The following is a 21,662-nucleotide window of genomic DNA, read 5'->3' as shown; positions in this document are numbered from 1 at the left end:
TCATACGATCAGCGAGAATATCTATCGCTTCTGATGTTTCGGGACGCCACAATGCCCTGGCCCTAAGCTGCAAAACAAAAGTGTGAAAGTTACAGCTACCGACTACAAATGGTTCACTCAACGCGGAGAACCCTCGGTCCTTTTCGCTTCGAAGGTCTCTTCTTCTTGTTCCCCTTCTCGAACGCCATGGCGCTTGCGTGATCACGCCCAACATTGTCAAGGTCCTTGACCTTGTAGATCCTGATTATCCAGTTTTCACTGGTGAACGCTTCTTCAATGGTGCTGAGTTGAGGGCCCTCAGCGGGCAGCCTCGCGCCACGGACGCGATCCTGAGCCTGTCCAGCAGGGAACAGAGAGTTGTAATTGTAGTAGGACATCTTGTACCTGTTGTCACATTAGCGCGTTATCCAAGGCTCATCTTAAGCGAGACTCACATCAAGCTGTTCCTCATGGTCGGCGTCGCTTGATCATCGATACGATACTCGCCGCGAGGAGTGAAGAAGTCGCGCTCCTTGACTTCCTCCGGCCAGATGCCCTCGGCGATTCTGACCATCCACAGGAACTTGTTGATATCGTCACCGGAGTAGCCCAGCAAACCGCCGAACACAATCAGGACATAGTCAACCTCGTGCTGGCGCATGATTGGATAGCTGACCTCCTCTCGAGAGCTCATGGCTTTTCCAACAGTTGCAATGTGCGTGTTATTCCATGTGTTGTTGTCCACGAGCGTGGGCCGGTCGGCCATGCCACCAATTTGGTAGCCGTAATCCCACCAGGACATGATCTTTGCATCCTGGGGAGTGTTTTGTCGCAACCAATAGTACGCTTCTCTATAGTCATCAATGATATGCTGCGATCCGTCCGGTGACCTGCTGGCGAGCACAACAGACGGAGATGAGTAGGCGTTGGAGGTTACCCAAGTGCAGTGAAGCACAAAGAGCAGGAGATAAGCTGTTGCCGATCCAACAATGGTAAGTTTGGAGGTGTATGAGTAGATGCCGATCAGGGGAGATCGCGTTGAGCGGAGAGACTCCGGCAGCATAGATGAAGCGGTGTTCTTGACGGTCTCCGCGCTGCCGTTGGCCTGAGCTTGAGTTGACGGAGATTTGGCAACAAGGTAGGTGTCGAGAATCTGGGAGAGGGCCATCGCAGCAGCAACGCAGACGATGGGCGTCAACGTTAGCATTAGCCGAACCATGACTCCCGCAAAGTAGCTTGCCAGGACGGCGTATATGACGATGAACACCTGCTCATCCTTCAGGCTTCGGAAGCACATATAGACGCCGGCCGGGAAAAGCCAGATCAGCATGTTCAGATCAAAGAAGAACGCTGGCCATGCTGTGGGCTGATGCTCGGAGACGGAGGCGATGATTGGAATGTGGATCTTGGCGTAACCGGTATCCCAAAGGGAGTAGAAGCGGCCGCTCCACGGAGCGATGGTGCCGCTTACGGTCAGAAGGACGAGTCCACCGAAGGCAACCACGAAGACGAGGAGGACCAGACTTCGCAGTAGGGTCTGGAACTGCTTGCTAGGCAACTGATATCTAATGAATTCAACGAAAGCGACCAGTTGGAGAAGGCCGAAGACACCTGTGCTTGTGTTAGCTTACTGAAGATTATGTCACTTTGAATCTCATGCTCACCTAGAGCAGCCATATGGTCGCTACTCCTGATTGGCAAAAACCCGACGAAGGGCACCTGCATGCTTGCCAACGTGCCTAAGGCGTACCAGGTAGTATAGCTGACGTAGAGTCGCGGGCTGTACCGGCCCATGCAGATGAGCACAAAGGCATGCAGAGGCAACAGATTCGTGATGAACACATATCCACCCCACGCAGACACCATGTAGCCGTAGAAGAGCGCGGTCAATGCGCCCCACATGGCTGAGCCGTTCTTCAGTGACTTTATCCATAGATAGAAGGTAAAGACCAGCAGGAAGATAGCGATGGCCTCGTTGTCGTAGCTTCCTGCAACCGAACGGGATATGTACCCAGGAGTGATGCCCATAAAGGCTGCGGCAAGAAGGCCTGCGGAGGGCGAGTCTGACATCTCGGAGGTGAAGAGGTAGGTAGCCAGGGCGGTAAGGCCCGAGAAACCTGGTGCAAGCAGGACGCATATGTTTCGAATGTCAACTGGCAATGCGAGGAGGCGGAGGATGTGGTAGATTACGCCGCTGGTGACCATCAGGCCAGGATAGAGGGTGCCTCCAGTAACTCGACCCAGAGGGTGCCACGTCCCTGTCGAAAAGCCGCATCAGCATTTTGCTCCCACTATCTCATCACCAATGCAGCCACGAAGGTTTTGTACAGCAAGGAGAACTTACTGTCGTCGAACCAGTCCCAGAAGCTGTAGAAGCCATTTTGGACGAGGTATTTCGTTGCGCGGAAGTTGAACCAGGGATCGACTATAGATACAAATCAGCCTGCTGTTGTACCGAAGCGCATTCATAGCAGCACTTACACTCGTGGATAATGCTCTCGAACCTGATCACACTGAATAATCGACTCGAGACGGCTGCAGCTGCGATGGTACACAGGATGATGACACGGAGCATTCCCCGCGTGTTGCGCCCTGTTGTTCCTTGGAGGAACTGATCCCCCACGGCGGCTGCCATGGCTGATTTGGAGAAAGAGGGCGACACGGTTTAATTGCTCCGAAAGAACGTCGTCGACGAGCACCTCAAGGAGCTTCAATCCAAGTGTCCTTCGCGAAGTCTTGGCGAGGGAGCATCGGTGGATCCAAGCTCCGACCTCCTCCACGCTTCAGCCCTACGGACTACCACTTCACCCACGCACTTGCCAAAGGAACAATACTTGGAATACCTCACCGCAGTATGGCGGTGTCGCCGGATGGCTGTATGTAGAGCCGTAATGGCTTTCATACGGCTTCGACTGCATTGGGCACGCAACAGCGGCTAGTAACCCCAGCCCCTCGACTATCTGATAATCTTGGAAGTCGACCGTGGATGCTTACCAGCGCGAGCATCCAGATTCTGGATCAGGCCCACAATAATCAAAATGGCTTCAGTATAAATTGTCCAGCTGCTTCCGACTCTCTTATTCTACAAAAATGGCTCCACCGATGGACATGCAGCTGCCCAGCCATGAAGCGGAAGACCTGTCCTTTCTCGACACGCCAAACGTGGCCGCACCGTATGGGCCTACGACCGTCCGCTTCATCTGTGTGAGTACCCAATATGCTAGCATCCGACACCGTCATGTCTTTGTGCGCACGAGTTGTAATCATCGTTTTGGAGTGCTTGAATCTCGGAACTAATGCTTTAGCAGGGTTGTGGGGAGACTTTCAGTCAGAAATTTGCTGCTCATGAGAGAGAGCGCGCACAGAAATTCTTGGAATTAACGGTTTCAAGTGGCTACAAAGCCTCTCTCATTGAATCCACCGCCAGTGGCGATGGAGAAGAGCGGTGGTTTGACCCGACTGTTGCCAAGCGGCTGCTGTTGCCCGCCATCTGGGGTATTTGGGGTATTTGGAATTTGGGGTACTTTTGTTATCAAAGATCTAAAGGTGGATCCGGTGGTGTTGCTACTTAGGGTTGCGACGGCAATACCTCTCGTAGGTTCCTCAAGCATGTCATCACTGCCAAGCAAGCGTTGCGATTTTAGCATGAAGCGTCTTTGAAGGGTTGGAGGTGAAGTAACTCTGGCATTTCGGATCCGGTATCATGATGTTCTACAATGATTCCTACACAAGTCCTCTGACTTTGCCCTCGATTCTTTTCACATATCCTGCTTCACCGATGGAACCACAACTACCCCTCTACGAGAAGTGCAAACCTCCCTCTATCGATTATCTACCCAGAGGAACCACCGCAGCACCTGGATCCACGGTTGTCTATGTAACAACTTGAGTATCCTCTGCAGCAGTACCCAGCGGCTCTAGATCTTTGTGCGCGCGATGTATGAACGGGGTTGTACCCCTTCTACGTTCTGACGACTGGCGATTGGATTCAGATATGGAGAGGATTTCGTAAAAATCTTCACGCCTTACGAAGAAGCTAAAGCTCTGAGATGCAGGCATAATTTGGAATCGACAGTAACGGTAACGTCGAACTACTGGGCCTACCGGGTCGAGAATGAAGCGAGTACCTCCCGTTCTACAAAATTTGGATGGCTCTCGACGTTCATTGCTTTCCTCTGTATTTTTGTGGTGATCAGCATTTTTAGTCATTCTCTGCCGTAAAAGAAAGAGATGTATTGTGGTGTAGTCGAGACCTAATGTAACGTCGTTCCTTCGTTGAGAGTTCTTCATCACGCTGGTCTATGATACAGAGGAAGGCGGCTGGTGCCCTTGGTTGTTTTGAAGGGCGTCAGATTCTGTACAGGCAGTTTGATCGGGACATTCAGTTTTCCAGCGGGCGAGGTTATCAACAGGGCACTGGGGGTTTCATCGGCTCGGCCGTCTGGAGTGGGGCCTGCATCACGAGTCTATGCAGCATACTACGGTGTAAATGGATCCCTCTCCATTATTGAGGGTGTCTAAGCGGTGAAGAATGTCTTATGGCTGCTGATCTGCAACTCTGAGATTGATTGTAACCAAGAGAACCTGTATCAATTGACCGAATCCAAGGATATGACCACACGTTGCACTCCTTCTCCCAGAAGTTAACCGTGTTGAGAATGCAATTCAATTCCGAGCCATTCTCTACCACTCGCTCACATAAAGACTGCCATTGGCGTGCTACAAGCCCATACCCTCTTCGACACCAATCTCAGTAACCCCACCACACCGCCCAAGTCTCCTCTCCATATCCACCATGCCATCTCTCAGCTTCACTGCATTCCCACCCAATCTCCTAACCACCTCCTCAAATTCCTCCCTCGACAGACGCTCACCGCCCAAAGCTCCCTCGGCCGTCTCATCGCCGCCACTCTGCGCTCCCTCCAGCCTTGCAGCCGGCTCCTCCAATCTCCCCTTCCCTTTCCCACACCCTCCTCCTCGCCTCCCCAACCACCTCACCCATCCACTCCTCCTCCTCCAGCCCCTCCGCACCTCCACATCTTCACACCACTCCAACACCTCCTGCTCTCTTCGATACGTCTCCTCCAACAACCGCTTACTCGCCCTCCACCCCTCAACCACCTCCTCAGCCTGTGCGCTCTTCCTCTCAAGCACGAGTCTCAGCTCATCAATCTGGGCATAGAGTTGACGAACCAAATTCGTCTGGGTTACGAGCGTGTCTCCAAGGTCGCGAAGGTGTTGCCTCGGGGTTAAGGCGATGCTGGAATTGCTCGAAGGCAGGAGCTGTGGTGCGTTGCTGAGGTTTAGGTGGGATAGTCTGGCTGGTAGACCGATTAGGTGGGCTGCGGAGGGTGGAGAGGGGTCGATGGGGGGTGATTGTTGTTGGTTGTTGTTGTTGTTGTTGTTGGCGAGGTGGGTCCTCGGTAGACTGGTGTTGTTCCTGGTGGTTGCTTAAGAAGAAGGCGAATAGAGATTTAGTGATGCTCGGCATATCGTGAATACTGCTATTCTAGAGGAGTGTTGGGAAAAGATAGATTTCCGTATCAAGAGAAGATTAATGTGGAGACGAGGCACATAGTTCCGGAGGAACGTTGAAGGTGGCTCCTTCTATAAGCGATGGTGGAGCGCGCTGGCAATCGTGAATATCCGAAGCAAAGCTGCTGTAGGCGCGCTGTGAGCTACTCACCACGTAAGCAGACATTGTATGACTTGAAGCAAGGGAGCGAGTAGAGTCATCGCTGATAGTTAGCAACGTTTATAATATTGGAGTTAAAGCACAAAGGAAAAGATGCAACATGTATGTACACAACCTCACGGGCGACATGCTTAGTCAAGAACGAGATGGACCATTTGCAGTCAATCGGGATGGTTGATATGGAAAGAGCAGGAGGTCGTTCGACAACGATTTCTGTGCAATAAATTGATTTTCAGGCAGACGTGACTGGTGGAAACACGCAAACTCTTATTATACATCTACGTCAGACCATCAGTACACCTCTCCCAAATCCTCCGGACAAGCCACTCATGCCTGTGACAGCCTTTTACGAAAAGCTCTTGGTGAATGACGTCACAACATCCTTGAGCCTGGACTCCAGGTCCTTGCTGAGCGCACCTTCCCTGTCAATCTGTTGGAGAAGGTCGGACTCATTACTCCTCAGGTGGGACAGGAAGTCGGCCTCCCACGTGAGAATCTTGTTGACGGGGATGCTGTCAAGATAACCGTTGACGCCAGCGAAGATGAGAGGAACCATCTCGTTGACGGCCATGGGTGAGTACTGCTTCTGCTTGAGCAGCTCAGTCAGACGCTCACCACGGTTCAGGGTCTGCTTGGTGGCAGCGTCCAAATCGGAACCGAACTGGGCGAAGGCCGCGACCTCACGGTACTGGGCCAAGAAGAGCTTCAGGGAACCAGCGACTTGCTTCATGGCCTTGAGCTGTGCAGCGGAACCGACACGGGAGACGGACAGACCGACGTTGATGGCTGGGCGGATACCCTTGTAGAAGAGTTCGGCCTCCAAGAAGATCTGGCCATCGGTGATGGAAATGACGTTGGTAGGGATATAGGCAGACACGTCACCACCCTGAGTCTCGATGATGGGCAGAGCAGTGAGGGAACCACCGCCGAGCTTGTCGTTCATCTTGGCGGCACGCTCGAGCAGACGGGAGTGGAGATAGAAGACGCTGTTGTGCTGTTAGTTGTGCGCCACAAATGTGTCTTGTCAGGGTGCACATACTCGCCGGGATAAGCCTCACGCCCGGGAGGACGACGGAGCAGGAGGGACATTTGACGGTAGGCAACAGCTTGCTTGGACAGATCGTCGTAGACGATGACAGCGTGCTTGCCATTATCGCGGAACCATTCACCCATGGAGCAGCCAGTGAAAGGAGCAATATACTGGAGAGGAGCAGCCTCGGAGGCGGTGGCGGCGACGATGATGCAGTACTTCATCGCATCGTTCTCCTCGAGCGTCTGGACCAACTGGGCGACGGTGGAACGCTTCTGGCCGATAGCAACGTACACGCAGTAGAGCTTCTTGGTTTCGTCATTGCCGTTGTTCCACCTCTTCTGGTTAAGCATGGTATCGAGGGCAACGGCCGTCTTTCCGGTTTGACGATCGCCAATAATCAGCTCACGCTGGCCACGTCCGATCGGCACCATGGCATCGACAGACTTGAGCCCAGTCTGCACAGGCTGGTTGACGGAACGACGGGGAAGGATACCGGGGGCCTTGAGCTGAGCACGGCGCTTTTCCGTAGTCTTGATGGGGCCCTTTCCGTCGATGGGGTTTCCGAGTGCATCAACAACACGGCCAAGCAGCTCCATGCCAACTGGGACGTCGACCTAAGCGAAGGGTATCAGCATTTACAAATCACACCCACATGAAAGGCGTAAAACATACGATCTCACCCGTCCGCTTGACGGTCTCGCCTTCCTTGACCAATCGATCGGAACCGAAAAGCACGACACCGACTTGGCCGGCCTCCAAGTTCATGCACATGCCCTTGACACCAGATGCGAACCTTGAGGTATGTGAGTAACCACAACCGTGGCAAAAGCTATTTGGTGGAAACATACTCGACAAGCTCCTCGGCTTGGACATTGCTCATACCGTGGACACGAGCGATGCCGTCACTGTTGACCGATTGTTAGCTCTATAACCGCGATAGCTTTGCTGAACTGGGGGGAGGATCGACATACCCAACAGACAACACCCGTCCAGTCTCTGCGAGACCAGACTCCTCTTGTACACCTCTGATTCTCTGTTCGAGGATGGAGGAGACTTCGGTAGGGGCGGCTTTCGCATCGGAAGCATAGCTTCGGAGCTGTTTTGAAGCAGCGTTGTAGACAGCGGGAGTGGTTCGGGTCTGTAGCGAGAGCAAAAATCGTCAGCGCTCGGTTGCTCCGAGGAGCTCGAAGGGCTTTGCGACAGCCTCCAGAAGCAATCAACACTTCTGCATCCACTAAAAACGATGACCGAAGTGCAGCAGAAGCTCACTGCAGCTCTGGAGATGCCAATGGGGTCGGTCGCAGGAGCTTTCGATGGACTTACCGAAGCAACTCTGCCGGAGGCAGAGACTGCCCCGACGGCGCGGGCGGACTGTCGGAGGGCGTTCCTGAACATTGCGACCCCTCTTGAATAGTTGCTCGATAGCTCGGCTACCAATTGAGAGTGAAGCAGGAGAGGAAGAGGGGAGATTTGGTTGGTGGCCGCGATGGAGCTCTGGGGAGGGAGTGAGCGTTCTGAGGAGTTCCTCAGTTCCCGTTCCGCTTAGGCACCTCACGTGACGTTGGCGCCAAGACGACATCACCAAAAACGTGCCATCTTGAAATGACAGGGCACGGTCTCAGCAGCTGGTGGAAACGAACACTCTGAAGAGGGTGTATATCTAGCAGGGCCACAGACAACTGATGAAAGATGGCGAGATTGCGTTTATCAGTCACTCTTGGGGGCGCCCAACAACCACATTTACGGGCCAGCAAACTTCTCGGTTCTCACGACGCATTGAACCGCTGATGCATTCTCAGACCGAAGCGCACTTGTATTAACAATTTCTGTGGCAGTCTTGTTCAGCACACTATCAGGAAGTGTGGGAGCCGTTCGCGGACCCATTCTCTCCAGCGCTTTTCTTTGCTTTCTCTTCCTTGAACCTCTTCCGCGCCTGCTGAACGGCCGTTTCCACTCTACTCTTCAGTTCCGGTCTGTACCCGAAGAAGAACAACACCTCGAACCACACGAAGAACGGGGCTAGAAAGAGTGCCTGCACCAGATTGTCCAAGAGCGCGGGCGCTCTACCCTCAAACTTCCCATGCCCGACAAATTGCGCAACCCAGGAGAAGATATGCAGGCCGATGCCCCAATAGTTTGCAGTCGATCCATAGGTCGAAGTTAGATGATTCATGTAGGCGGTCCCGCCGAGTATCAACGGTGCGAGAAGGCCTCCGGCAACTGGTTCCATGAGGATGTAGAGCGTAGAGTACAAGACTGCTAGTATGGTGCTGCCGTTGAGCGGCATGTTCGGTACTGCCGGCATCCATGATGGGAGGGCTAATGCTGGTGTGTTGGTGAACTGCGTGGCGCCGACTATCAGCACCTACAACGGCCGGTAGATTTATGCGTATAGCGTACAAAGAGGAAGGCGGTCATCATGATCAGTGGCACACATGCCATGTGGATCCCGATATTGACCTTTAATGAAGCTGTCAGCATAGGCTGTGAGAGAATTGGACTGTTCTAGGCGGCTCGAACCGGATCATGATGATAGGCACCATACTAGCAAAGATCAGCGTCCACGGCTATCATTTTCAACAGAGATTGTGCATACGAATGCGAGCTGCTTCTCCAGATTGAGAGACATTATAAAAGCTTTTCGGTTATGAACAAAGAACTAGGTCGCCAGTGTTGGAACGGTGCAAGGACATCCTCCGAGGGTCTACCACAAGAAGCAACCTTGCAAGGCCGGCCTAGAGGAAACAGTACTACAGTCTCGCGTACTGAACATTCGACGACACTTCTTCATCATCAAACCCGCCATCTGACGAAGCGGAGAACTGGAGAAATCGTCTGCCGAGGATTGCCCGTTCCACGCATGTGACACGGCGAAAGTCTCGCTCCGCTCAGCTTCAGCCTCACAACTGCAGCTTCCAAAAAGTGAGTCGAGTCTTTCCCGCGGACGAGCGCCTTGCGGTCCGCTCCTCTAGCGCATGGTTTGGAAGCGGTTGGGAAAGTTGCGCGGAAGATAGGCGACTGACTGTGTCAGTACCATAGGCTCGAGATCTCTCTTTGGCGCACATGGAAGTCTCACAGCAAATCAGTCCTTAACCTCGAAGTCGCGTCGCTGCGCTCCTGCGTGAAGTAGAGCGCATTTAGTCCTACACTCCTTCTCCAAAAGCCGCGCCGTCCGCTCGTGAACGTTTGTCGCGCTTCCGCCTCCTGCCTCGAACGGCTGCTTAGGTCGCCTGGTTGAAGACTTCGTCGTAGTATCCCTGCGCTCCCTCGGGCAGATCGGAGACGTGCTACCGCTGGCAACAGTCCCATCTATTCCAATCCTGCGATTGAGGTGCGCGCACTTGTGGACAGCGATCCCTTACCAGCAACATGTTCTTCGTACACGAACTCGAGCAAACCATCACCATCCACCCTTCTTTCTTCGGACCGAATATCCACGAGCATCTTATCAACAAGCTGATTCACGATGTTGAGGGAACGAACACGGGCAGTTACTTCATCGTTTGCATAATGGACCAGACATGGCAAATCTCAGAAGGCCGCGTAATTCCTGGTAGTGCACACGCCGAGTACACTATTCACTATGAAGCCGTTGTGTGGAAACCATTCAAATTTGAAGTGGTATGTAAGCCTGCATGGATGGGCGGCGGAAGCGTAGAGCTAATGGAGCTGGCACAGCTGGATGGCACAGTGTCCTCTGTGATTGACAAGGGATTCTTTGTGGACATCGGCCCTCTCAGCGCGTTTGTTTCTAGAAGTGTACGTCATGTTTACCGGAGATTGCGAGATGAAACTAAATCCCTGCTTAGATGATACCGCCAGAGATCAAGTTCGACGCAAACTCGACGCCCGCGCAGTGGACAGACAACAATGAGCAGGTTATCGAGAAAGGCACTCAAATTCGGGTGAAGGTCAAGGGCGTCCGCGCTGAGGTGGACCGCATGTACGCCATCGCAACCATCAAAGAGGTAAGCATTGCTTCCAGAGCTTACATCGTGCCGCGAACTCCGCTAATATGCCATTCCGTTGTACAGGACTATCTTGGGTAAGTCATGCTCGTGACACTTCCTGACGCTATCTGACATTTTCTCCAGCCCGCTGCCGTTGTGAGTGACATGGTTGGGTCGGCGACGGGTATAGACTATTCATAATATCAACAACGATTCGAGAAAAAAAAACCCCCTCGCTGCGGCTGACAGAGCAGCATTGCCACAACGAGGGATGAAACCACGTACGAGCGGATTTTGCTGGATACTTGGAAAGAAGCCTGTGGAAAGCTAAGAGAAGTGGAGCGCGAGTATGATGAGAGGAAGAAGATCAAAACCAAACCGAATAAACACGAAGCAAGGGAGACAAGCGGAAACACCACCACGGCAGCCGACTCTCCGTTACAACAGACAGCAGAATTCTTTCAGTTGTATCCAGGAGAGGCATCAGCACAACGTAAACTTCTCTACGGGACGGACGACTCATCTGACTGCGAGTCAGAAGCGCCTTAGTTGTGGCCGGTTGAGGTGTAATTGAGCCACGCTCGGTATGCCTGGGTTTCATGCTCAGGCCTATCTTTACAAGGCAGAGTAGCAAGCAAATTCCCGTCTGCCTACAGCGATAGAGCTAAACGAAGTAACACGCGATCTTCTATGGCTAATGCAAGATCCCTCCATGAATTGATCGGTGTATGCAGTTGTATCAATCCTGTCTATCCTAAATGATGTTGCCGCTCCGACTCCCCACGTAAATCGTGCGGAAAGCCCCACAAACCCCCCACGATTTTATGTTTTGACGCTTATGTCCTGACGCTTTATAGCCGCATGTGGGTGTCAATGGATTAGAATGGTTGCCAAGGAGAAAGACGACAAAGGGCTTGGCTGCACCACGAGATCTCAAGCGAATCGGGGAGATCAGCGCTGCAGCGGTTCGGCTTGCCAGATCTAGCCACGCGACCAACCATCGCATGTCTCATACGTCGGCATTGCGCGCCTCCTTGCACCGCTACCTCTTAAGTGAACCTCTTAAGTGAACCTCTTAAGTGATTGTTGAGTCGTCAGGTGTCCGTGGTTCTGAATATGTAGTTTGTGTCAAGTCGTCGCAGCACCCGCTATCCAACTCCGCAATGGCGAGCGAAAGCTTGCTGGCCGTCGACGAAGCCCAGCCTCTCACTAGAACAGAACACCCCCCGAGGCGATCAGACGACGAACCCCGAGACTCCCTTTCCTCCGCTTCGACTACATCGCTTGTGCTTGAAGGCCTAAACGATTACCTCCCCAAAGCCATCCACCCTCAGCGATACACCGATAGCAAGAGCTACCCCCGCAAACAAGAAGCCTTCGACATCGAGGATGGACAAGAGTATCACGGCGTCCGGCCCGCGGATAGGAAATACCGGCGCCTGTTCTGGACACTCGGGCTGGTCGGCTTTGTAGGGTGGTTGCTTGCGCTGCTGCTGTTCGTGTCCCGAGGCACATACCAGCATTCGTCGAGCCGGCCGCATGACCCAGCCGCAACGGTCTCGAGGGGGTCGGGAAAGAAAGTTACGTTAGAGCAGACGCTGATTGGCGCGTGGTACCCGAAGAGGCACGCACTGTCCTGGATTGCGGGGGCGAACGGTGAGGATGGCTTGCTACTGGAAAGAGGTGGAGGAGGCGGAAAGGATTATCTCGTGGTGGAGGATGTGCGACAACGGGAGGGACATCCACACGCCAGCAATGGGACAACATTGATGAAACAGAGCAGTTTCTACGTGGGTTCGACGTGGGTGTCTCCGTCTGAGGTCTGGCCTAGCGCAGACTTGAAGAAGGTCCTTGTTGTGTCTGATCGCGAGAAGAATTGGAGACACTCGTACACAGGTAGATACTGGGTATTCGATGTACACACACAGACCGGAGAGGCGCTTGACCCGGATAAGCCGGGTGAACGGATACAGCTTGTTAAGTGGTCGCCAACATCGGATGCTATCGTGTTTACTCGGAACAACAACATATTCCTCCGCAAACTGAGTTCCAGAACAGTCACACAGATCACCAAAGACGGAGGCAAAGAAGTGTTCTACGGCGTGCCTGACTGGGTATATGAGGAGGAAGTATTCTCTGGAAACAGCGCAACTTGGTGGTCTGAGGATGGCAAGTACATTGCGTTCCTGCGGACCGATGAGTCGGCCGTGCCTACATATCCAGTCCAGTACTTCCTTTCCAGGCCCAGCAACAAGCAGCCGAAGCCTGGCGAAGAGAACTACCCCGAAGTGCGGAACATCAAGTACCCGAAAGCTGGAGCTCCGAATCCAGTCGTCAATCTCCAGTTCTACGACATGACCAAGGATGAGATCTTCTCGGTGCCCATAGACGGTGACTTCGATGACTCCGACAGGTTGATCACCGAGGTGATCTGGGCTGGCCGCAGCGGCAAAGTCCTGGTTCGAGAGACGAACCGCGAGAGCGACCTACTAAAGCTTGTGCTCATGGACGTTGAGCGGCGCACAGGCAAGACCGTCAGGACTCAAGACGTCGCTGCGCTTGACGGTGGTTGGTTCGAGATTACAGAACATACCGTCTTCGTCCCAAGCGATCCTGGCAAGGGCCGCGCTCATGATGGATATGTCGACACTATTATACATGAAGGCTACAACCATCTAGGATACTTCACCCCGCTGGATAATCCAGAGCCACTTGTGCTGACTTCCGGTGAATGGGAGGTAGTGGATGCGCCTTCAGCGGTGGACCTGGTGAACAACCTGGTCTACTTTGTGGCAACGAAGGAAAGCTCCATCCAACGCCATGTGTACCGTGTGAATCTTGACGGGAGCAATCTCGAAGCCTTGACAGACACAAGTCATGAAGGTTACTACCAGGCATCCTTCTCAGCGAAAGCAGGGTACGCGCTGCTTTCGTACGATGGTCCCAACATTCCATGGCAGAAGGTCATCAGCACTCCGAGCAGCAAAGACGACTTCGAGAGCCTCGTGGAAGACAACAAAGAGCTTGCGAAGCGTGCCGCCCAGCATGAGCTTCCCATAGAGATATACTCTACCATCAACGTCGACGGCTTCGACCTAAATTACGTAGAGAGGCGTCCGCCTCACTTCGACTCCAAGAGAAGATACCCCGTCCTATTCTACCTCTACAACGGCCCAATGTCGCAGCAAGTTGACAAGCGATTCAGCGTCGATTTCCAATCCTACATTGCTTCAAGCCTAGGCTACATCGTTGTCACTGTCGACGGCCGCGGAACCGGGTTCCTAGGCAGAAAAGCGCGCAACATTGTCCGCGACAACATCGGCTACTACGAGTCGCACGACCAGATCGCAGCTGCCAAGATCTGGGCAAAGAAGAAGTACGTCGATGAGAACAGGATGGCTATCTGGGGCTGGAGCTATGGCGGTTTCATGACGCTCAAGACGCTAGAGCAGGATGCGGGACAGACTTTCAAGTACGGTATGGCTGTTGCACCGGTGACGGACTGGCGGTTCTATGGTAACAATCCTTTTTCAGTTACCATTGAGTCCTGCGCTGACCAGAAACTCCAGATTCAATCTACACAGAGCGCTACATGCACACGCCCCAGAACAACCCCAGCGGCTACGACAACGCGACCATCTCAAACGCCACGGCCTTGAGCCAGAATGTGCGCTTCTTGGTGATGCACGGCATCGCGGACGATAATGTGCACACGCAGAGCACGTTCGCGCTGATTGATAGACTTGACCTGGCGGGCGTGGAGAACTATGATGTGCATGTGTTTCCGGATTCGGATCATAGCATTTACTTCCATAATGCGCATAGGATTGTGTACGATAGTGAGTACCTAAACTGGCAATAATTTTGGTGGTACTAGATGCTGACTTCGAGGGTAGAACTCAACAACTGGCTTATCAATGCTTTCAATGGAGAATGGCTTAAGACGGAAGACCCGATACCGCTAGCTCAGATTGATGGGAAGGTCAAGCTGAGGTAGCTGGAACATAGAGGCTTCTTTTCGCGATCGGCGTTGGTTGGATGACGCGATACCAATAGCATTTCTGGCGTTTGGACATAGGTGCGCTTATCATACAGCCTGGCATATTTCTTAGCCACGCATGCGCTGTTAGGAGTGACAACTCGTGAAGGTTGTTACTGCTTGTAAAGATTGCTTTCACCCCTAGGGCCGAGAACCCAAGCAACGAGTGATATCAAGTGTCTTAACGTGGCACCTAAGCTGGAGATTTCACGAAGGGATATCCTCAGTCGACTGGAGAGCTGAGAATGGGACCTAGTTTCGCGGTATTTATTAGTGGCACGCTTGGAAGAACACATGACATCAACGGATAGCGAAGAATTATTCAGTGCACATAAATGCCCCTGTTCTGCGCAGCAACTCAGTCATACAGTCGAGCGCAGCGAGTGTAATAGCTGCGTTCGAGACAGCCGCCAGTAAACCATAACCGCGTCTGAGTAACAGCAGCAAACCCTTCGGGAATCACTCGTCCCACTCGGCCCCCATAGATCCGCGCTTGAGTTCCAAGTCCTGCTGCAGACTCATGAGATTCTCCGCCAGCTTCTGCTTGATCATCGGATTCTTCATGTTCTCGTAGCGCACTCTAGCAGCATCGACCTCCTTCTCCAGCTCAGCAATCTCCTCTCTCTGCTGATCCATCTCGTCCTGCGCTGCCTTGGCGTCCTCGTCCATCTCGTCGATGGCGTCGTCCGCATCGTCGTCTTCCTCAGACTCCTCTTCGGTCTGATCAGCTGAGGCCGAGGGCGTAGCGGCAAGAACGATTGCATCTGCGCCTGTTGCGCCATTGATGACGGCAGTGGTGGGCGCTTGGTAAACAGCCGGTACGGGATCCTGCGGCGTGACGGCACTAGAAGTGATGGCCTCTTCGTCGCCGTCGCCGCCGAGTTCTTGCTCCATGAGTCTCGCCATGGCTTCGTCGTCTTCTTCTTCGTCTTCGTAGTATTCACCCTCGGCATCAGCATCGCCGCCTTCGACTGTCTCGTACATATCCTCCTCATCTTCAGTTGCCTCTTCGGCATCTCTTAGGCGATCGAGATCCAGAATCTTGTACTGCGAGCCGCCGCCAGCCGCTGCGACCTTGTCGTCTTCTGCGAGCAGCCGCTCAACCTCGTCCTCGACAGCTTCAATAGTGCGATAGCTGACCCTCTTCCTGAACCTTCTCTTCCGTACATTGTGCATCGGCGGCGTAATCCCATGCGGATACTGAAACGTATACGGATCCACCTCCTTCGGCAACGGGAAATTCTTCGCCTCCTCCTCATTCTGCACCCTGCCCAACACGAGCAGCATCTGACAGATATCCGCGCTCTTCCACCACCCCCTCTTATCCCAGCTCTTCATCCCCTCAATCACGCACGGCAGATCCACTAGCGTAGCCGCATAGTCCCTCCCCCGTATCTTCACTACCGCCCTGCGCCCCTCTTTGTCAAAGAACCGAAACACCACATCCGCCCCGCCTTCACTTCTCGGCAAGCCAACCCGCTTCTCCTCGATCGCCTTGCGTAGGTACTCGCAGTCCTCACCGGGCGCCATGCGCAAGATAAACTGCGACTCGATCGCCGGGTCAACCTCCACGTCCTCTGCCTCGCTATCATAACCCACGCCCAGCGGCCTTGGCGGCGGCTTCCCCTGATGCTTCACTTTGATGCGCGCGGGACCCACATCTGGCTTGCTGGCGCTAGTCTTGATCCTGATCTTCGGCAGCGAAGGGCGCGGCTGCGATGGCGCTGGCGTGGGGAGTACGGACGCAGACGGCGGCTGCACGGCGCGGAATCCATTCGCGCCACCATGAGAAGGGCGTTTGGCTTTCTTGTTCGCGGGCGTGACGTGCTCGGCTTCGTCGCCGTCGTCGTCGTCGGCGTCTTTGCGCGCGCGCTTCTTGGAAGGTTTCGCGGGCTTGGGCTCGCCGTCCGCTTTGTCGGCTTTCTTGGTGTATTTGCGCTTTGGCTTTGGCGGCGGCGCGGCGTCGGAGGGTGGAGCTGGGGCGGAGGGGGGCGCTTGGGAGAGCGAGCCGTGCTTGAAGGAGATTTTGAGGCCGCTGCCGCCGGGGGTTTGAACGGCGGGCGTGGGCGCTGGTGTTGGTTGGGCGGACGCGGTGTTTAGTTTGAGCTTCATGGTTTGCGGTGCTGACGTTTGAGGGAAGCCAGCTGTCAGAGCTGGCGTAAGTGTTCTATCCGTATGCGAAGAGCGGCATGGGCGGAGTGTGTGTGGTTCGAAGTGAAGAAGTGAGGAAGTGAGGAAGTGACGATGGCCCTTGAGGGCAGGGCCCCGGAAGATGCCGCCAAGCTCCCCAGATTTCACCTCCACGCTCTGCGCCTGGCTTCGTCCGCCTACCTATGTTTATAATACAACTTTAGTATGTTTGGGCCGTAGCTATCACAGTAAATTCCAGGCATACAGCCTGTGCCAACCCCCATACTCGCCCCACCATGTCCAACTCCTCCGCCTCCTCCCTCCACGAATCCCTCCTCCGACCCGCGATTCTCCAGATCCTGCGCGCCGCCGGCTTCCATGCGACCCGTCCCTCCGTTCTCGACACTCTCACCGACCTAGCAGCCCGACACCTCCTCCTGCTCGCCTCCAAGACCGCCGCCAACGCGTCCGTGATTCATAGTGACCTGATCCCCTGCATAACCGACGTGCGCCTGGCTCTACAGGACAGCGGCGTCATCGTAGCGCCGCTCACCGCAGCAGAGGAGACTTGGCGGGAGATGCTGCGCAAGCCGTTGGACCAGTACCCCGAGCGCAACGGGCTTCGGGCGAAGGAGAGGGCGAGACGGGACGCGGAGGACACGGCTGATGTGAGGGAGTTCCTGGACTGGATTACGGGAGAGAAGAATAGGGAGATTAGGAGGGCGGCGGGGATGTTCAATGATGAGGTGCAGGGCGTGGAGCTGGAGGCGACGGGGCAGACGGAGGATTATTTGACGGGTATGTTGCCCTGCCCTAGCCAGCAGCCTTGGTGAAACGGGGCTGTAGACTTTTGGAGATCTTCAAGGCGGACTTGCTGATGTGGTACGCCTTAGCTCTCAAGAAGAAACACAGCAAAACCGGAGAAGAGTCACGATATCAGGGGACAGTGCTTGGGAAGCCAGCTGAGGATAGACCGATCAAGATCGAGGGAGGACCAGCCGACAGCTTTCAGGAATGGGTACGACAGACGCAAGAGCGGGCAGCTAAGCAGAGTATATCCGCTTACAGCAATAGTCACGTGAGCGAGATGGCTGAAGCCCGGACCGCGTCGGACGGCTGAGAGTCGGCGATATTGGCTTCTCGCCACTACATGGCTAAAACGATATCTGGTCGTATTCAGACCAGAATAGGTCCAAGGCTGAGGTGCACGAAACTGTCAGTCGAGGTTCTCCTAGACAAGGGATCTTCGGTGTCATCAACGCGGTACGACCTTGCTAAGCAGCCGAAAGACCATAAACGGAGTAGGCACGCCACAAAGCTCTTTTTGGGGAGCTAGCTGGTCTAACTGGAGAGTGTTTGGACTTACCAAAGAGAACCAGGGTGAGGCAGCACCCGATTCAGGGGTCTGTTCCAAGTCGAGTCAGGCAGCGGTAGTATCAGCTCGCCCGCAGGCGACCAGAACAGCAGGTTCGTCAAGGGCTGAGAAGGCAGATTTGGCAGAAGATCGTTCTTTAGCTCTCTAGCTGTCTATACAGATGATCGGGTCTCAATCCATACCGTATCTCCATGGCAGTTGGCCCCCTTCCGTCGTCTCACATCATCTTGACCGAGCGCCAAACGTAGCTGTGCTTTGAGGTCTAGTGCTCTAGTCTCCGCTGTTCGGGTAGTTGTTCTTATCCACAGGGTTCGCCGGTCCTCCTCGCTGTCCCAAGATGCCGCCAACATCAACCTCCTCCTTCCTCTGCGCCTTCATCGCCTCCCGTGCCGGTGCCTGCTCAGCTTTCTTCCTGTATAGACGTCAGCGCCCACCTATCTACCTTCACCTACCCGCATTCCACCCAGCGCCTAGCCTCTTTCCCACCCGCCTTCACGGTCCCTCAAACCGCCCCATTCCCACCAACACCAAGAGAGAAAGGCCCCAACATACCTATCCAAATCACTCACGAAATCCTCCTGCTTCCCACTCGCCCCCTTCTTCTCGTCCACCGCATCCGCCACCCTCCCCTCCCCCGGCGCGGCCATCTGCTGCCCATCCAGCTCCTTGTGGCGCCCCACATCCTCGTGCGTCTTGCCCTCTGCCTCTTCTCCGGGCCCAGCACCTCTCACTCCCCGCCCCATCGCGTTGGGTGTTGCCTCATCGACGCTGCTGGTCTGCTGCGAGGGCACCCGCTGGTCGGTCTTGGGGGCGTCGGCTGCGGCTTCGGAGCCTCGTTTTGCGGCGGAGGCTTCGGCGGGCTCCTGGCTGGCGGGGTTGCCGGATGTTTCGTAGGCTTGTTGCTGCGTTGGTTGGGCGGGGCCTGTGGGGGAGAGGTCGGACATCTTGGGTGGTTGGAGAGGGTTTGGTGGTGGAGTTTGGTGTGATGTCTGGTCAATTGGTGATTTTAGAGGTCTGTGTAGGATTGAAAAGGTAGTTGTTTGGGGCAATCGGTGTCTAGAATGCTTTTAGTGGGGTTTGGTGCTCGTGGGGCTGGATTAGATCATTGCGGGCTGTTCGAATAAGGGATGGGATGACGTCGGCGGGGTTGTCTTTGCACGCGACATTGGCAGACCCTGTGGATGAGGGGGTTGTTGAGTTGATCAAAAACTAAAGAATTCATTTTTCGTGGGTAAGGTAGACTGCCATTTGGTTAGTTGTTTAGGTGGAATCATTCAAATCACGATGGCTGCCAGACGTAATACATTCGATTCGAAAGCAGGCCTGCACTGACCCGCAAATATATACAACAACGTTCAACCAAGTCCAAGCAATCCACCTTTGCCCACCTTCAGTACTCAACTCTAGGCATACGGAAGCCTCTAACTCGCAGTCTACAACTTGCTGCGACTGTCCAGTCAGCCGAAGCTAGTCTCTTCCACTTCGGCGAAACGTGACAACCTCTTACTTCTGTTCAGACGGGTCACCAATGGTATTGAGGAACGCCTGGTGCACATGCTCCGTCAAGTCTCCCGCCTGCAGCGCCCTGCCCTTTTGCGCAAACGCCAGTCTCGAGCACTCCCTTGTGATAGCGCTGCCGCCGAATGCCGCAAGTGCCAGGGTCTCCATCTCGCTCAGGCTGTTGTCGTGGTCCCAGATCTTGTCGTGATATGCTTTCCTGTACGCCAACAGCGTTCCCAAGCTTCCTGTAAGGGTGTCGCCTTGGCCGCCGCTGCGCTTGAGGCCGCCCTCGCCCTCGCTGACCAGGGTATGCTCGCCGTTGGAGATGTAGTCTTTGCCGCCCTTCTGTATGATGGTGACGCCGCCGAATGCCTTTGCAAGCTTCGAGCACATCTGTGTCGGGTCGCCCTCACTGACATCAATGCCTTTGCTCTTCGCCAACCGCCCGAACTCCACCACGTTGGGGGTCAGGATGCAATTATTGTAGCCTTGGACCAGATCTGGCTGCGTCTGCGCTATGTACAGCCCATCGGCGTCGAGGACGAAGGGAATGTTCTGCTTGCGAGCCTCCTTGATCACGCGTACGCAGGTCTCTTGCATGGCTTGGTCACGACCAAGGCCTGGGCCGATGACGACGACGTGGAGTCGGGAGAGCATGCCGACAACCTCTTCGGCGACCGAGTCGATGGATTCTTTCTCGGAGATGTTCTTTTGCTGGCGCATGTAGGGGTGCACCATCAGGTTAGGAGAGTAAGTTTTGATCACGGCGCCGGCGCCGGGCTCGCAGATGACATGGCTCTAGCATTTCAGGTCAATAGTGATCTAGGTTGCTTAGGATGTCTTATAGAAGCCCACCATATCGCAGCCCAGTTTGGCCGAGGCCATCGCCGAGAAGTAAGGTGCACCTGTATAGTCTTCACTGCCGCCAATGACTCCTACTCTACCGAGCTGACCTGTTGGATCTGTCAATACAGTCCTACTGCAGAGGTTGAGCAATTGGCCTCGGACGTACCCTTATGGAAGCTCTCGAGCATTGGGGGTATCATCTTGTACACCTTCCCCAGGATCTCTTTTCTTGATGCGGAGGCCATTCTGCAGAGTGACTGAACAGGAGGTGTAGTTGTGTTTTTGAGGGCACAGTTCGGATTGGGTTCAATTGAGTGTCAGGAAGAGAATTCGATGTCTGTTCGACGGGAATGTGTTGATAGTGTGTTCTGATGGCTTGCAAGCCGCGGTATACGTCATGGCGGGGTCCAAGGTGCGGCGTCATTGAGCGCCGGGTCACATTTGCGCCACACTTTTCTCAAAGGTCTATCATGAAAGCTTCCTCGGTTCCAAACTCGAACGATGGCAGCGCGAAGAGTCCTTCAGCGTGTCCTTGATGGAGTATATCGAGTAATCAAGACGATTCTATCAGACTTTCGGCGCATCTCCGACTTCTATTTCTGAGGTGAATCGAAAGCTCGTTCAGCCCTCTGAATCGTTCGCGAAGGGCATTCCTAGCTTGACCATCTCCTGAAGCTCATCAGTCTTTTCCAAAATTCACAAAGGACGCTTCCAGCCGTGTTCACCTGCGACGTTCTACGATCCATCATCCATTGTCCTGATTAGGCAAGTATAGATCATTCCGCCATGCACTATCAACGGTGTGAACGGAGGTCGCTCCGCCGTTGACTTGCTAGACTGAGTCTAGAACATGTCCTGAGCTATCTAGAGTATTCGCTGGAACCTCAAAGTGATTCCCTTCCTCAGTTGTAAAGCCCAGTCAAGCCGGATTTACCTTGCGCAGATGTCCGCGCTGTAAAGTCAGAATGATACTGTAGTCACGAATTTTGATAAAGACATGAATGACAAGGTAATGACTGTAGTGAGTTGGAAGCTTAGAGCCGCAAGATATGGACACTCATACAAAGCCTGGCGCATCATCTCAGGTGTATTGAATGTTGATCCGGCCCGAAGTG

General features: G+C 54.1%; 9 protein-coding genes across 9 annotated transcripts; 3 read left to right on the top strand and 6 right to left on the bottom strand.

Annotated features, from left to right (window-relative positions):
• Positions 1 to 113: 113 nt before the first annotated feature.
• On the bottom strand, positions 114 to 2,614 carry W97_01190 (uncharacterized protein; the record flags this gene model as incomplete). The annotated part of the gene is made up of 5 exons (XM_007779099.1): positions 114 to 384; positions 435 to 1,590; positions 1,644 to 2,237; positions 2,324 to 2,404; positions 2,461 to 2,614. 5 exons carry the CDS (start codon positions 2,612 to 2,614, stop codon positions 114 to 116), a joined length of 2,256 nt encoding a protein of 751 aa, XP_007777289.1.
• Positions 2,615 to 6,020: 3,406 nt separating this feature from the next.
• On the bottom strand, positions 6,021 to 8,102 carry W97_01189 (ATP synthase subunit alpha, mitochondrial; the record flags this gene model as incomplete). Its single annotated transcript, XM_007779098.1, has 6 exons — positions 6,021 to 6,660; positions 6,714 to 7,321; positions 7,380 to 7,500; positions 7,556 to 7,612; positions 7,679 to 7,845; positions 8,031 to 8,102. The coding sequence occupies 6 exons, from the start codon at positions 8,100 to 8,102 to the stop codon at positions 6,021 to 6,023; spliced, it is 1,665 nt and encodes a 554-aa protein (XP_007777288.1).
• Positions 8,103 to 8,559: 457 nt separating this feature from the next.
• W97_01188 (uncharacterized protein) lies at positions 8,560 to 9,336 on the bottom strand (the record flags this gene model as incomplete). Its single annotated transcript, XM_007779097.1, has 4 exons — positions 8,560 to 9,048; positions 9,108 to 9,167; positions 9,228 to 9,251; positions 9,304 to 9,336. The coding sequence occupies 4 exons, from the start codon at positions 9,334 to 9,336 to the stop codon at positions 8,560 to 8,562; spliced, it is 606 nt and encodes a 201-aa protein (XP_007777287.1).
• Positions 9,337 to 10,076: 740 nt separating this feature from the next.
• W97_01187 (uncharacterized protein) lies at positions 10,077 to 10,756 on the top strand (the record flags this gene model as incomplete). The annotated part of the gene is made up of 3 exons (XM_007779096.1): positions 10,077 to 10,328; positions 10,386 to 10,466; positions 10,517 to 10,756. 3 exons carry the CDS (start codon positions 10,077 to 10,079, stop codon positions 10,754 to 10,756), a joined length of 573 nt encoding a protein of 190 aa, XP_007777286.1.
• Positions 10,757 to 11,820: 1,064 nt separating this feature from the next.
• On the top strand, positions 11,821 to 14,654 carry W97_01186 (uncharacterized protein; the record flags this gene model as incomplete). Its single annotated transcript, XM_007779095.1, has 3 exons — positions 11,821 to 14,173; positions 14,227 to 14,496; positions 14,554 to 14,654. 3 exons carry the CDS (start codon positions 11,821 to 11,823, stop codon positions 14,652 to 14,654), a joined length of 2,724 nt encoding a protein of 907 aa, XP_007777285.1.
• Positions 14,655 to 15,155: 501 nt separating this feature from the next.
• Positions 15,156 to 16,808, bottom strand: W97_01185 (uncharacterized protein; the record flags this gene model as incomplete). The annotated part of the gene is made up of 1 exon (XM_007779094.1): positions 15,156 to 16,808. One exon carries the CDS (start codon positions 16,806 to 16,808, stop codon positions 15,156 to 15,158), a length of 1,653 nt encoding a protein of 550 aa, XP_007777284.1.
• Positions 16,809 to 17,122: 314 nt separating this feature from the next.
• Positions 17,123 to 17,946, top strand: W97_01184 (uncharacterized protein; the record flags this gene model as incomplete). The annotated part of the gene is made up of 2 exons (XM_007779093.1): positions 17,123 to 17,624; positions 17,720 to 17,946. The coding sequence occupies 2 exons, from the start codon at positions 17,123 to 17,125 to the stop codon at positions 17,944 to 17,946; spliced, it is 729 nt and encodes a 242-aa protein (XP_007777283.1).
• Positions 17,947 to 18,471: 525 nt separating this feature from the next.
• Positions 18,472 to 19,145, bottom strand: W97_01183 (uncharacterized protein; the record flags this gene model as incomplete). Its single annotated transcript, XM_007779092.1, has 2 exons — positions 18,472 to 18,613; positions 18,754 to 19,145. The coding sequence occupies 2 exons, from the start codon at positions 19,143 to 19,145 to the stop codon at positions 18,472 to 18,474; spliced, it is 534 nt and encodes a 177-aa protein (XP_007777282.1).
• A 559-nt stretch (positions 19,146 to 19,704) lies between these two features.
• W97_01182 (YjeF) lies at positions 19,705 to 20,792 on the bottom strand (the record flags this gene model as incomplete). Its single annotated transcript, XM_007779091.1, has 3 exons — positions 19,705 to 20,499; positions 20,557 to 20,654; positions 20,714 to 20,792. The coding sequence occupies 3 exons, from the start codon at positions 20,790 to 20,792 to the stop codon at positions 19,705 to 19,707; spliced, it is 972 nt and encodes a 323-aa protein (XP_007777281.1).
• Between the last annotated feature and the right edge of the window lie 870 nt (positions 20,793 to 21,662).

The sequence above is a fragment of the Coniosporium apollinis genome, assembly GCF_000281105.1.
Source record: "Coniosporium apollinis CBS 100218 chromosome Unknown supercont1.4, whole genome shotgun sequence".
Lineage (NCBI taxonomy): Eukaryota > Fungi > Ascomycota > Dothideomycetes > Coniosporium > Coniosporium apollinis.
This window is presented reverse-complemented; position numbering and strand designations above follow the sequence as displayed.